At 48.4% G+C, this 15,001-nt stretch overlaps 1 protein-coding gene across 11 annotated transcripts in view; it reads left to right on the top strand.

The window, feature by feature from the left end:
* LOC100280055 (uncharacterized) overlaps positions 1–14,600 on the top strand; it is a 62,676-nt gene extending 48,076 nt beyond the window's left edge. For 5 of the 11 annotated variants that reach the window (XM_035964757.1, XM_020547670.1, XM_020547667.1 and 2 more), the window contains 6 exons: positions 4,212–4,249; positions 11,376–11,681; positions 13,246–13,317; positions 13,503–13,655; positions 13,735–13,948; positions 14,047–14,559. In XM_035964757.1, the coding sequence (XP_035820650.1) occupies positions 4,212–4,249; positions 11,376–11,681; positions 13,246–13,317; positions 13,503–13,655; positions 13,735–13,948; positions 14,047–14,258 (995 nt within the window). In that variant the 3' untranslated portion in view covers positions 14,259–14,559. 11 annotated transcript variants of the gene reach the window in all.
* Positions 14,601–15,001: the final 401 nt, after the last annotated feature.

Genomic DNA, 15,001 nt, shown 5'->3' with positions numbered 1-15,001 from the left:
CCGCAATAGATGTGTGTTTGATGGAGAGACCCCCAGTCTTTCTCGAATCCTGAAGCAGGCTGATGAGGAGAGAAACCTTTGGGAGCTAGCAGGGGCCAAGGGTCTCTCCTTTTTGGCTGCTCCTTTGTCGGTAGCCTGAATTCCTAATGGATTTGTTTCTTTATGCTTGTTTCTGGCCTCCGTAAGGAGCGTTTTTGTACTATGTATTGTGTTTTCCTCTTCTTAATATAATTAAAGGCGCAGTTCCCCTGCGCTTTCAAGAAAAAAAAATAGAGCAACAAATATGAGGCAAACCAGCTGAACCATGCACGAGGAGCTCGCTTAAACCCGTAGAGGGACTTGTTCAACCGACAAACAAAGTCTAGGTGTGCAGGGTCTTTAGACGGTTGAACGCAGTACACTGTCTTAGACAGAGTGCCATGTAGAGGCGGAAAGCCCGGCGGTGGGCCACGCGTGGTGGCGCCTGGGGACATCCGCGCCTGTCATGGTGGATAGCGCCTGGGGACATCCGCGCCTGGGGCCATGCAAGGCAAGGTGTGGCGTAGAGAAGGCAAGGGTCTTGGTCGGCAAGATGTTAAGTAGCCCTGTCATGGTGGAGAGCGCCTCGATCCAATACAAGGGGGCATGGATGCCTGGAACAGTAGGGCACGAACAACATTATTGATTGATCAAATGATGCGTTCAGCTTTACAGTTCTGAGGCGAGGTGTAGGGGCAGGACATGCGAAGTTGGATGCTAGAGTTGTCGCACTGGATGGCCTTCACAGAGGCACCGAACTGAGTAGAGGCATAGGCAATGAAGGTCGCGAGCGTGCTGAAAGTGTCAGATTTAATACGAAGAGAAGTCCACAGGTAATGAGTGCAATCGTCAAGAATGACCAAATAATATTTATAACTAGACACTAACGACTGGAGATGTCTAGAGATCACAATGTATAAGATCAAACTTATTAGACGCATGAGAGGCAGACACATGGAAAGGCAATTGAACATGACACTCGCTGACAAGCATGACATAAAGCTAAGCAATCCTCTAAATGGAAGGAGGCACTAGATGCGAGTTTCGACAGAGTTTCATGGCCAGGATGACCGAGACGGAGGTGCCACAAGGGGGAGGTGGCCTTGGCGACAAAAGGCTGAGCTGGAGGAAGATGCAAGGGGTACAGGACCTCAGAGCTATTGCAACTGACGATCACGTTCGAGTTTGCAGTAGGGCTGGATATCGAGTCAGCTTGGTTCGGCTCGTCCGAGTTTGAGGTGGCTCGGCTTGGTTCATTAAGCTAACGAGCCACAGAGTCAGCTCGGCTCTGCTCATTTACGAGCTCGAACTAGTTCGTTTAGCTCGCTAGCCAGACCAGAAAAAACAATATGTATATAATAATCAATTTCTAGTTAATTCTAAACTAATTTAACAATAGAAAATAGTAATTATACTCATAGTTTCACAGACCACATCAATGTAACACCAAATTAACACACCTCATCATTCATCAATTCACAATTCACACACATGTTCATCAGTTTAACCCATGGTTATATTCATATAGACCAATTTAACACATAGACACAGTTCATCAATGATTAATTTAACTCATAGGCCATAGACACCACACATACATATAACATGTTCATTAATTATTACGTAAATGATATGCATATAGTTTCATTTTGCTGAAATTTGATAGCTCTTTTAGCTCGAGAACTGGCTTGTTAACAAACCGAGCTAGCTCGTTAACGAACTGAGCTATGATGTCAGCTCAGCTCGTAAAAAATTCAAACGAGCCGATACGAGCCGAGCTGACCACGAATCGAGCGAGCCGACGAGCCACGAGCATTTCGTCTAGCCCTAGTTTGTTGATCCTTCACAGCAGCAGGTTCAAACTCAACAGAGCAATTGTTGTCGATAGTAAATTGGCGAACTAAAATAAGGTTTTTAATAATTTGTGGAGACACATGGATATTATTAAGAATAAAGAATGAGGTAATTCAGTAGAGCTGGTGCAAACCACTGGAAGCAAGGAACCATTACCGACGACAATGGATGAAGGAGTAGGATACCGCGGGGAAAAAGTGTGTGAAAGACTGTTGGAAGATGTCATGTGGGAAGTAGCACCTGAGTCGAAGTAACATTTAGTGGTTGGGGGTTGTTGTAGCATCTCCGTGTTGAATGCAGAGGCCAGCGATTGAGTGTCCCATGAGGGCAGGCCACCCCCCTCAGTCGGTGTAGAAGCAGGAGCCACAGGTGGTTGCTGTTGGGCGATGAAGGCCTGCTGCTGTGGATGAGCCAGAGGAGGACGTGCGCCGGGCCACATGTGGATGGTGCCTATCCACGAGTTGTAGACTGATGGACAGGGACCAGCCGGCGGCGCATTTGCTTTTTTGGGCTACTGTTGCGTGTCGTCCTACTGCTGCTGCCCGCTGCTAGGGCACTGCTGCCTGCCTGCCGCCACGCTTGCTACGACGACTGGTGTTCTTCGAGTTGTTTCTGTGGCCAGCCCCCCTGGAGTTGAAATCAGAGGTCTGCAGGGACTGCTGCGAGGACTTGGTGGTGTCGGTGAGAGCGACGGTCGAAGGAGGCTGCTAGTTCGCCAAGGTGAGGTCCTCGCGGACGTCGAGGAAGGAGGGGAAGGGTCGAGCGCGGCGGAGCAGGCGCCGACTTGGGTGAAGTGCTCGTTGAGGCCACAGATCACATTGCGGATGAGGGTGCGGTCCGTGACGACTTCCCCGAGGGAGCCAATGTCGTCTTCCATCTTCTTGAGGCGGCAGCGGTACTCGGCGATGGAGAGGTTGCCCTGGACGAAGTTGCGGAAACTCGTCTCAAGCTGGATGGCACATATCTCTCGGTTGGGGCCGGCACGCTGATTGAGCGCGAAGAAATCCGAGGTGGAACATGAACACTTGCTACCATGAGAGACAATGAATTGAGAGAAAATAGTGGTTGATTAATGGGAGCAAAGGCTCAAGTACATATATGCAAGGATGTTAACAGGAATAGGAAACAATCATACACAATCCTATTAGGGAGATCCTTGCCTATTGGAACCAACTAACCAAACCAGGGGAGGCGCACAAGGCAACAAGCCTGTGCAGCCGCACCACCCTAAACCCAAGGGAACAGACTAATATAACCCACACTAACACAAACCAATAGTATCTGACCAACAAAGCGTGCTTTTAGGCAACATGCCCAGCTAAAACTATTCCATGTCTGATCGACACGTTTTCCTAACATTTAACAGTAACACACTTTTGAGTGGGAGAAGAAAAACTATGTTCTGGAGTAAAAGATGAGCATGTTGGATAGAGTGAAACCCTAACCCTATTTGGGTAGGGGATATATTATATGTATATCTAGGAATGTGGGCCAAGGCCCATTACAATATACAAAGTGCACTAACAACCCCTCGTAGTCTCAACTCTATCGTGTACAGATGTTGAGACTGGACCGAAACTCAGAGGACGCTATGGATGGAAGCCCTTTGGTGAAGATGTCGTTGAAGCGAAGTGGTTGGGACGCGAAGAACGCGGACATCGCCGACGGCCACATGCTTACGGACGAAGCGAATGTCAATCTCCACGCGCTTCGTGCTGGTGCTGCACGGGATTGGTATAGAGGTAGACCGCGCTGACGTTGTTGCAGTAGACGAGGGTGGCACATGCGAGGGGCTATGGAGCTCATGGAGTAGCCGACGAAGCGAGGATGCCTTGGCCACGTTGTGTTCACACAGTACACTATATATAGGAGGCAATGGGCAAATTCAGCAGCTCAATGAGTTTGGCTATGAAAACTAGAACAAAGCAACATTATTTTCTTTCTATTGGCAAAGAAAAATACAGCACCACTGATAGCAGGTAAATACAATATTATAATAAGTTTCATAACAATTCCCCTTGAGACTATCGTAAGGCCTCTAATTTTCCTACAAATTGCAGTACATTGGTGTTGTGAGTGGCTGATTTGTTTATAGAAAGAATTATCACAATTGATAAGTAACTGTGTCCTCATTTATAATGCATGTATTTCAGCTGAAATTAAGAAACACGAAGTTTGATTTTTTTAGTAGTGCACTGCATGAAACCTAAGAGTTTTGCATGGAAGTTGGAAGTCGAAGCTATTGTTAGGGCGGGAATGATGGACCAATGTTAAAATCTTGAGTTGTTACTTGATGTCCATGTGCTAAAAGCATCTTAACATATGTACTACTTTTGCAGGCAGAGAACCCGACAAATCGCCAGCAAAAGAATTACAGGTTTGCCATAGTTTCTCTGGTTCTCTTCATTGTAGTTTCATGCCTTTCCTAATAATAGCTAATAATTTTTAGGCCTTTGGACGTGTAGTGAATTAAGAGAACACATCACATCCGTTAAGGAAGGGGTGTCTTTTACACCCACCCACCCACCCACGTGCACGCTGGTAGCTGCCTATACTTAATAATGCTTGCAAGTACAATAGCATGTTGTGGCGTGACTACAACCACATAGTGGTCTCGGGTACATCAGTGGTCTTGTTATGGCGATAATGCACTTTCTTGACTGCAACGTTGTCCATTGCATTTATTCGATGGGCGGAAGCGGAAGCCTTATCTTTATCCCGTAGCTCTATATGGTCATCTTTAACGGAGGCGGACGTGGCACCGGGGTCGTCCTGCCTCGAGGGCGCCTTGAGGGATGTCTGAGAGGTCTAATTTTAGGTTCTAGCTTATGCCCACCCTACACTTGGCCGAGCGGGAGGCTTGGTCCCCGACCTGGAGGGCCCTAGGATCTTGTTCCCTAGCTTGCAGGGCCTTGGAGACCAGCAGGGCCCCAGAGGTTGGGAGAGCTCCATGGTCTGGTCCCTTGGCCTAGAGGGCTCCGGGTGCTGGGAGAGCCCTAGGGTTCAGGAGGGCTTGGGGGTATAAGACTGGTATCAGTTGGGCCCACTTTGAGTTTTCGTTATGCTATTGGGATCTTCTTAAGGTGTATTGCTAGTATCTAGGAGTGACCTTCCCCATACGCTGTCACGTATACATAATCAAGATACAACTTGGAGTACGAGTGACCTCTTACTTTTATATACATTTTTTATTTCCTAGAGATTGCCATATTCTCTTATAGAGGAAATATCAAGTGCATAATAATGCATTTGTGAACATATGCACAATAAAATGTTGTATGTTGTCAAGAACAGTGTTAGGCAGGGATGCAGACCTCTACTCTGGAGCTCGTACTCTCGCTCCGTGATAACTCCGACAGGGTTATGCCCCCGTGCCGCTGACACGCTCACCGGGTTATGCCCCCTGGCTCACGGTTAGAGAAGAGAGAGGCGAGATTGGTTTAATTTCTGCTTGACTTGACTGAGTACGGTTACAAGATATAAATAGCCTGAGGTCCAACCGACCAAAGCAGCAGGCTCCTCTAATTTAGGACTAAAATAGCAAGCTAATCTTTGTTTCCTTATTCTTTATTTCCTTCTTCTTTGTTTCCTTCTTGCGCTGATACTCTTTCCTTCCATTTCTTTCCTTTTGAGCCATGCGCTGATCCTCTTTCCTTCTCAGCGTCCTCTTTCCTTCTCAACGTCGGCCAGCTGTTTGGCGCGCTCCTGCGCATGGCGCACGTCCCTGGCTCGGCGACACCTGGTGTACGTGCGCCCGAACATGACATCTCCCTCCCTGCCAAGAACCAGCTCGTCCTCGAGCTGGAACGCCGGGTACTTAGTGCGGAATGCCGTCGTGTCTTCCCATGTAGCCGCTGCAGGCGTAGCTCCTTGCCACTGTATGAGGGCTTGGGGCACACCACCGACGACGCGGTGGTGTTGCTGCAGGTGGCTCGCCCCGAAATTTCTTCAGCAGCCCTACGTGGAAAACGTCGTGGATGCGGGCGCGACTGGCAGGGCGAGGCGAACAGCGATGTCGTTGATGAGCTCGGTGACGCGGTACGGTCCGCAAAAACGGGCCTTGAGCTTGCCGCCGGCGGCCTAGGGTAGCGAAGAGGCGGAGCGTTGCCGAAGACGAAGAAGCGCCCAATCACCAACTTGGTAGCTGACCGCACGGTGATTGCGGTCGTAGAAAAGCTTCTGGGTGGCCTGTGCCTGCTCCAAGCGGCCCCGCATTTCGGCCAAGAACTTCGCACGCTCCGCCATGGACTTGGCTATAGCTGGTAGCCTGGTGTCGCCCGGCTCATAAGAGCGGAGCGACGGTGGATCGCGCCCGTAGACGACGCGGAATGGCGTGTCTCGCAGCGAGGACTGGTATGCGGTGTTGAACAAGTACTCCGCCCACGACAGCCATCGGAGCCATTGGCGTGGCCGATCGCCCGTAAGACACCTTAGGTACATGATGATGACGCGGTTGGCCGACTCGGACTGTCCGTCTGACTGAGGATGGAATGCTGTCATCATGTGGAGTTTGGTACCCATTAGCCGCATAAGCTCCTGCCAAAATACAGACGTGAAGACCGGGTCCCTGTCGGAGACCATGGACTGTGGGACCCCATGGAGGCGGACGACTTCGGCGAAAAATGCTTGGGCGACGGACTCTGCTGAGTAGGGATGTGCCAACGGGATGAAGTGGTGTGCGCGCCCCCGGGCCCGCGGCAGACCGGACGGTGCCGCGAAGACGTCCTCGAAGGCGTCCAGCAGCTCATCGAGGAGGGTTCGGTCACTGGAGTGGCCGCATGAAGGCGGGGAGTGGGCGGAGGTGCCGTGCCGCGCCAGCTGACGTCCTGCCCTGCATGTTTGAAGGCCATGGTGCCTGCCGCGACGTTCCAGACGACGTCCCCCAATGGGGCCATCCAGTTGGTGCCGAGAACGATATCGTAGCCCGCCAAGGGCATGACGTAGAGGTCGACGCGGAATTCCAGCCCCTCGATGATGACCGGCGCCTGACGAAGGACGCCCGGGCAAGAGATGCGCTCCCCGTTGGCCACTGTGGCTGTTAGGCGAGGGCGCGTCTGAACGGGCATCCCTGCGCGCTAGGCCGCGGTCTCCTCGATGAAGCTGTGTGTGGAGCCGGTGTCGACGCGCGCGGTGAAGGCCGCCGACCCCACGTGCACGCGGAGTTGGATGGTGCTGGCGACAGCCACCCCGGCAACGGCGTGTAGAGAGAACACAGGTGCCTCCTCGCTTGCCTCGGCCTCAGCGAGTTCGAAGCCGTCGATGAAGAAGATACGGCGACACACCATGTTGTGGCCACACGAATATGGCTCATTGCACGCCTGGTGTACGTGCGCCCGAACATGACATATGTTGAATCTGATTTGAGTGGGGTTTGGGAGTTCCATCATCTCTCTCGAGCAGGCTTAGAGCAACTCTAGCAATAGCCCTTGAAACAAGGCCCCTACTTTTGACTTGAGGACTTACTTCAAGGGTGCCATGCTTTCTAAAGCTCAAATGTAGCTAGGATCACTACTTTTTCTCATTCTCACAACATCAATTCAAACTATAATATTGGTAGTTTTGTACAAATGGTACATATTTAAATTCACGATTTCATTTGATGACAATTCATAGTTTTCAAAATCTCAAATAAATTTCCTTCTCAAGGAAAATAGTCTTAGAAAACTTTTCGCTTCTTATTCTATTGAGATTATGTTTTTTTTCTATTCTATTGAGATAACAAAGAAGAAAAGGGGGATTTTTTCTCGAAAAGCGAAAAAGGGGGATTTCTTATTGCAGGTTGCAAAATGCATAATATCACAACCATAATATTACAAATAAAGTGCATAAATGTAAATAACCATTAAAACGAGAATAGTCCATAGACCATGACATCAGTCAAACTAACTTAAGTTTATGGACCACAAATGCTTGACGAGATCATCTCATGTGCTTGCCTATCTTCAATCTCATGTATCCTTAGGGACCCCCACAACAAAAGTTGGTTCGTCGTCTTCCCACCGTTGCTCAATTAATCTTTATCCTTCATCTACACCATCTACAAAGCAATGGATAGTTCTCAAAACTCAGATACATTCGCAAAAAGAATGACTTGCTTGAATTCACTCTCGATGCTATGAATCGACAATCGAACATTCAATTGTCGAATTAATTGATCCACATCTTGACAACATCCATGTATAGAACAGAGTGACCTATTTTGCACAGAATTTGATACAAATTTGAGATTGGGGTTGAGCATGTGTCCAGGGTGTTCTTGGGGTTGAGCATGAGGCTGAAGAGAGGAACTGCTTGTTGGTGTGGAGTTTGAGCTTAATGGGAGGTGCTTAGGCACGTTTGGTCGAGAACGGGCTTGATAAGCCAGACCTTGGGGGTTGGTGGCTAGGTGCCGTACCTTTGCTTTTGCCTGGGGTTTGGGGGCAACAAGAGCTTAGAAGTGGGAGGTCGAGCATTGATTCTAGGCTTGGGTTCCCTTAAGACTCCAAATGTGGCAAAGCTTTGCAGCCAAAGGCAGGGGTTCCATCCCTAGTGACGGTCGCTAGATTTGGATGGTGCAAAATATAATCTCCATGCAGGTGCAGATAACCCTTTGTGATAAGCCGAGCCTTCTTCTTGACTACAAGCCTCCTCTTTTGAGCTTGAAGACCCACTTTAGCCCAATAAGGTGATGTCCAAGAGGTAGCTCCACCAACGACCATGTACTATTTTTCTCGATGGAGTCTATCTCGTGCATGACCTTTCGTCATGTTACATTGTGCTCTCCTTTGGTGAAGGAGTGAGGTTCGCCCACCTCTCCCCATTCAAGCGAAGGACATGAATGGGGTGATCCGCGTGAGGATGGCGTGCAGGTGCGCGTATCGAGGGCTGTGTCCACCTCGAGTAGGAGATCATCCTGGACCTGAGCGAAGGACGGGAACAGGGTGATCCGCATGAGGATGGCGCGCAGGTGCGCGTATCGAGGGCTGAGTCCACCTCGAGTAGGAGATCATCCTGGACCTGAGCGAAGGACGGGAACAGGGTGATCCGCATGAGGATGGCGCGCATGTGCGCGTATCGAGGGCTGAGCCCGCACAGGAGGTTGAGAACGAGTGTCTCATCCGTGACTGGGGTGCTGAGGTCACAAAGGGCGTCTGCCAAGGTCTTCATCTGTCGGCAATACGCAGTGATGGAAAGGTCCCCCCTGGACAAGCTGGCGGAAAGCGGTGTCCAGTTGGAGGATCCGTACCTAGCGGTTGCCGAGGAACTGAGCCTCGATAGCAACCCAGGCCTGACGAGCGGTGCCCCATGCTCGCGAACGTCGTCCTGCATCTTGACGGTGAGGGTGCCGAGGATCCAGGAGAGAACCACACTGTTCATCCGGCACTAGGCCTGCGTCGGCGCGTTCGCATCAGTGAGTACATGGTCCTCGAGGGCGTAGCGGTGGAGTCATGAGGATCTGGTCGCGCTAGCGAGAGTACTGGGTCGAGTAGGGGGCGAGGACGACGGAGACAAGAGCCCATATGCTAGGGAGCCCTACCGCCTAGGCACGAAGACCGGCAATGACCGACGCGTCGAGTGCGGGAAGGGTGTCGGCAGCGTTGGTATCGGGAACAGAGTGCGAGGCGGTGCCTGGGATACCCGCGACGAGTCGGCGTTCGAGGGCGTCAACGGCCACGCGTTCCTGCTCTCAGGCATGAGCAGCGATCTGCGCACGCTGACGGGCGGCGGAAACATCGTCAGTGGGGCGACGTTGAGTGGTGGTGAGTGCGGACATGTAGATCCACGACGTGGAACGACTGCGAGCCGTAGCAGGGAGCATGCTGAGTTCGCCCACGAGGACGAGAGCCCCACCCACCAAATCCACGAAGGGGAAGTGGGGAGCCAACAGCTCTACGCGGAGAGCAGCGACATTGATGGAGTGGGAGCCGGAGGGGGGCAGGAGCCCCTGCGGCAAACCATGTGGAGCTGACGGCTCCTGGGAAGGCGGAATGCTGACCTTGATGGAATAAGTCATGTGGTCAGCAGCAGTTGCAGTCTTGACTGCTACAGGACAGCAGCAACAACCTTTTGACTGCTGTAGGACAGCAGCAGTTGCAGCACAGCAGTCTTTTTGAATGCGCAGGACAGCATGCAGCAGCAGTCTTTTGACTGCTGCAGGACAGCAGCAGTTGCAGCACAACAGTCTTTTGACTGCGCAGGACAGCATGCAGCAGCAGTCTTTTGACTGTGCAGGACAACAGTAGCAGCACATCAGTTTTTGACTGCACTTTAGTATCTAAAGGACAGCACAGGAGTGTGCTGCAGTGTGTAGTGTAGTGTGTAGTGTATTCTAGTGCAGCGCCGAGGGCTATAAATATGTGTACCCAACCCTTCTAAGGGTATGACATTGTGTAATGTTTGAGAAAATAAACAGAAAATTGCCCCAACTCATAGTGTCATCCTCTTGATGAGAGTTAGAGTCCCTCTACTTACAGACCTAGGTAGTTGCTGGTGGCAGCACGGGCGCGGTCAAGGCGAGGGAAGAGCTGGCCGTGGTGTGGACGACATCCGGAGCGGCCCCCGGCGCTGCCAGAGGCACGAACTGTAGCCAGTGGCCCCCCACGCGTCACACAGTTGATGGGAAAAGGGCATGCTGCCACGCCCATCCATGGCAGGAGCAGGGAAGCGCATGGCGATGCGCGCAGGCCGCGCAACAGAGGGGCGCACACGGGGGGGGGGGGGGGGGGGGCGTCAGAGGGGTCGCCGGCGGATGGCCGTGCCGTGGAAGAAGGGAGGGTGTGGACGACCGTGGCGGGGATGGCCGTGTCGAGGGAGATGGCTGGCCCGTTACTGTAGCTCAGCTACAGGCAGGGGCAACAGCGGGTGGGAGGGGAGGCAAGAGGAAAACTACACTAGTTGGATAGGGGTGTTGACGACTGAACCCTAACCAGGGTTGGGAGGTATATTTATATAGACTATTGGGCCCAAGCCCATTACAAAAAACCAACCCATTTACAATAGAGAAGCAACACAATAACTCTAACAACAACAGAAGTACATAACCCACAAGTCAAGGTTCGTGCACATGCATGGTTTTTTTTTTGCTATGCACTCCTATATAAGGCTAAATCTTAGGGTATATCTCATCCTTTCAACTCTTCTTTTACTGTCTCTTTCCATGTCAACTTCGGTCTTCCTCTCTTCTCATTACTATCGCACCTTAGTATCTCACTACAAACGGGTGTATCTACAGGTCCGTGTTAGACATGTTTAAACCATCTCAACCGATGTTGGACAAACTTATTTTCAATTATTGCTATCCCTATCCTATCACATATATCATCGTTCCGGACTTCTATGGCAACACAACATACGGAATATCATTGGTGAATAACGATTGGTTGGGATCAAGATAATAGGAAATGTAGTTGGTTGGGATCAAGATAATAGGAAATGTAGTTTCTTCCCTAACCTCAAAAAACATGGGAAAACGGTCAACAATTGGTTTGACCTGCTGTTCCATTGATGTTTTCTTGTGGTTTCAGGGCACATTCCAATGGAGTGGAACATTGAGCAAAAAGAAGGGCCAGAAGTGGGGAATAAATAGCTCAAACAAGAAAAATGCCGATGTCGGCTATCATGCAGGAATAGCTGGAAGCAACACAGAAGTTAATAATCTTGTCATGGACATTAAGGTTACTGAAAATGGCTTCTGTGCTGTCAGTAATAGAAGGATCGATGAAGGCAGTAATGTTGAGATGTCCAGTGTGAAGGCTGTTGCTAATGAAGAAAAGTCTAGAGGTGTACCTTTTGATTTCGAGAGCTTGTACCCCCTAACGCAACTTCCAAAGGTATTTTGTTTGTTTTAATTGGTATGGGAGGCCACTGATTACATCACTTGTATAGGAATTTAATAGGATAATATATCAATATATAAACCCAGAAAGAGGATGCTGTCTTGCAAAAACATGACTGTAGATAAACTTTTCTTGTATTTATATTTATATATGGGGAATTAGGGATAATCTTGCTACAAGGGTAGAAGATACAATTCTGTGTCCATTCTAACATTTGCCAATATATAAACCCAAAAAGAGGATGTTGTCTTGCAAAAACATTGATATACTCGTCTGGTAGGGGAAAACCCGGCCCCATGGTATTATATTAGAAGCTCAATGAGAGCCCGACCGAGAAAGGTCACGAAAGCTGGCCTCCTATGCAGCATGAGGGTCCGCTCCCAATAGGTCAGTCTATCTCGTGTGCACACAAATAGGGAACCAGCGAGTGACGTTTTTTAACCCCAGCCTAAAATTCGCTCCCACTGGGATTCAAACTCAGGACTTGAGTAGTGCTACTTAGACCACCTAACTAACTCGGTTAGAGGCCCTTTCGCAAAACATTGATATAGGTAGGCTTTTCTTGTTTTTATATGTGAGAGAATAAGGGATAATCTTGCTACGAAGGTAGAAGATACAATTCTGCATTTGCTATGAAACAATCGAACGTGTCTGCCATAAGTTGATCAGTTGATAATTAACTTATCCGTCATACATGCAATTGATTGATAATTTGTACCTTACCCTGAATCAACATATGTTACGTACTAAAATGAATATTAATAATGGCTGAAAATGGGTAACTAACAGTTTGGAGATTAAGCCTCTAATTGGCTGTCTGTTCTTGTTCTTGAAGTTGTAGAAGTTTTATGATATATCAAGGCATAAGATCATGATAATGGGCGAAAGAGACTCTAGCTGAGTTGGTTAGGTGGTCTGAGTAGCACTCATCAGGTCCTGAGTTCGAATCCCAATGGAAGCGAATTTCAGGTTTCTCTGGTTATGTACACATTAGATGAACTGACCTATAGGAGCGGATCCTCGTGTAGGGGCTGAGAGGGCTTAAAACACGAGTAAAGATCTGTCTCATAGGGGGCGGATCATCATGCTGCATGGGGTGCTAAATTTCGTGACCTTTCTTGGTCGGGGTTCCGATTGAGCTTCTTAAAATAATACCATGGGGCCGGTCTTTCCCCTATCGGCCAAGTTTTTTAAGATCATGATAATGGCAAACTTAATGTGTAATACATAATATTTGTGGTTAACTTTTCTATCATAAGAAGTAACTGAGATATCGTTACTTTCAACTAGCCGGTATATTTACTACAATGAGTGTTTTCGATATCTATTGGAAGGAAGGACTAGAGGTTCCAAAATGATTATCTGTTGTCATGGTTGAATTCAGAGAAGTGTCGGTAGAATCTAGATTAAGGCACAAACTAAAGCTTTGTATATTTTTTTGACATTCCTTTTGGGACAGAGGTAGTACATCCTTGAGAAACTGAATAATGGGGCAACATCACAGTTCCCTTTCATTTTTCTCTCGTTCAAGAGTTTTCCTGTCTTTTGGACCTTGCAGGAGGGAGATCTGATTGCATACCGATTGGTTGAGCTGTCTTCCATGTTGTGTCCGGAGCTGTCTTCGTTCCGTGTATGACATAATTTCATTTGCATTGTCTGAGTACTTTTTTTTTCATCGGGGTTGTTTGAAATAGACTGCAGCTTTTGCATGCTTGGGGCTTGGGAGAACTTGTGACAGAAAAAACATGGCGAATATTGGACTAAATGGTAGGGTTGAATTTTGGCAAAACTAAGCATGCCACCCTGCTATTTCAGGTTGGAAAAGTTGTGTTATATGATCCCATATCATTGCGTATCATTCTCTTACCCGTTCAAGAGTATCCAATCACCACCGAGGAAAACGAAGACAAGGACGAGCCAGATATGCTTGTGGACTTGTCACCGTACAAGGAAGATGGCTCCTTGGAGGTAATCAGCATTCTCTACTTTTTAGCCTTACTACCAGCAAGTCTAACCTGGAACGCGTCATGCTTAATATCTTCTGCAGATCGAGTACTCTTCACTTCTTGATGTAAGGCTACTGAAGGGTATTGAACCAGTCCCCGGGGCTTTCAGTACTCCCTTGGCAGAAACATGCAATGAAGTTGGATCGGCACTGGCCAAAGGAAGGCCAGTTACCTTACACAAAAATGAAGGCAATATTGAGAGCCAGAAATCACCCTTGGTTGCAAACAACACTAATGGTAAAGAACACAAACTAGGTACAATAGTTCATACCAAGTACTACTACCTCTTGACGTGTTTTGGTTTCGTACTAAGCATCGTTGTTATTATACAATAATTCGGATACTCTATGCAGGAAAGTCAGAAAAGACGGTTTGGGAAAAAAATGACGAACCCGGTGATGAGGTCGATGTTCAGCAAAATGGCTGGGGAACATGGAAACAAAATAGTACGTCAGCTTGGTCTTATAGAGCCCTTAGGAGCAGCGCCCTTGGCCCGACGATGGCACTTCTACGAGGGAAGAACAACCAGAGGGGTAAACCACCCTATCGAAAGAAGGGCAAGTAATTGCCTATGTGTTTAGTGTTTAAGTTCAACGATACCTATGTAATCCTGTGTTGGTCCAATCTTTTAGCAGTTGATCTTATTTATGTAAAATTTGGCGAGGAAGAGTGACTGCCGTTGCTGCCCTGGTCATTTTGAAGTCTGGCCAAGCGAATTGTTATCGTTTGCAAAGGATCGTTATGATTTGCTCCGACACTTGTCAAATGCTGGTTTTAGAGTTTTGCATGTGCACTAAAAATGTTCATAATTCCATATCTGCCACAAAAGGTTGTAGCACCAAACGCTCCACCTAAGGCCTTGTTCAGTTATTTCCATTACATATGAATTGGGTGGGATTGGAAAAAATTAAGGCCCTGTTCGGTTGTCCAGGATTCTATCTAGGAATCGTTTCAGCTAATCAAAGCTTATGTAAATTGTACAAACAATCCGGCTACGACTCGTTCAAGGTCATCGTTCCGAGTAAATCGAACATGCCCTAAGAAGAAGTTTCACTTGCTCAGGATTTAAACTCACCTAATCTCACTCAATTCACATGGATTGAGAGCTAACCGAACAAGCTTTAATGGTCGAATACCCTTTCAATTTTGAATAGCAAGAGATTTTTTATATGGATCCTTTCTAATTCTTTGATCATCAAACCAGCCCGTGAAAAAAAATCCACTGTCGTTAGCTGTGTTAGCCTTTTTTCCCTACTAGACATATGTGTGTTGCAATAGGTCGACGGATTTTTATCTACGCCTATGTGA

Source organism: Zea mays, chromosome 2 (genome assembly GCF_902167145.1).
Source record: "Zea mays cultivar B73 chromosome 2, Zm-B73-REFERENCE-NAM-5.0, whole genome shotgun sequence".
Lineage (NCBI taxonomy): Eukaryota > Viridiplantae > Streptophyta > Magnoliopsida > Poales > Poaceae > Zea > Zea mays.
Note: the sequence above shows the minus strand (reverse complement) of the source record. Positions and strands in the feature narration are given on the sequence as shown.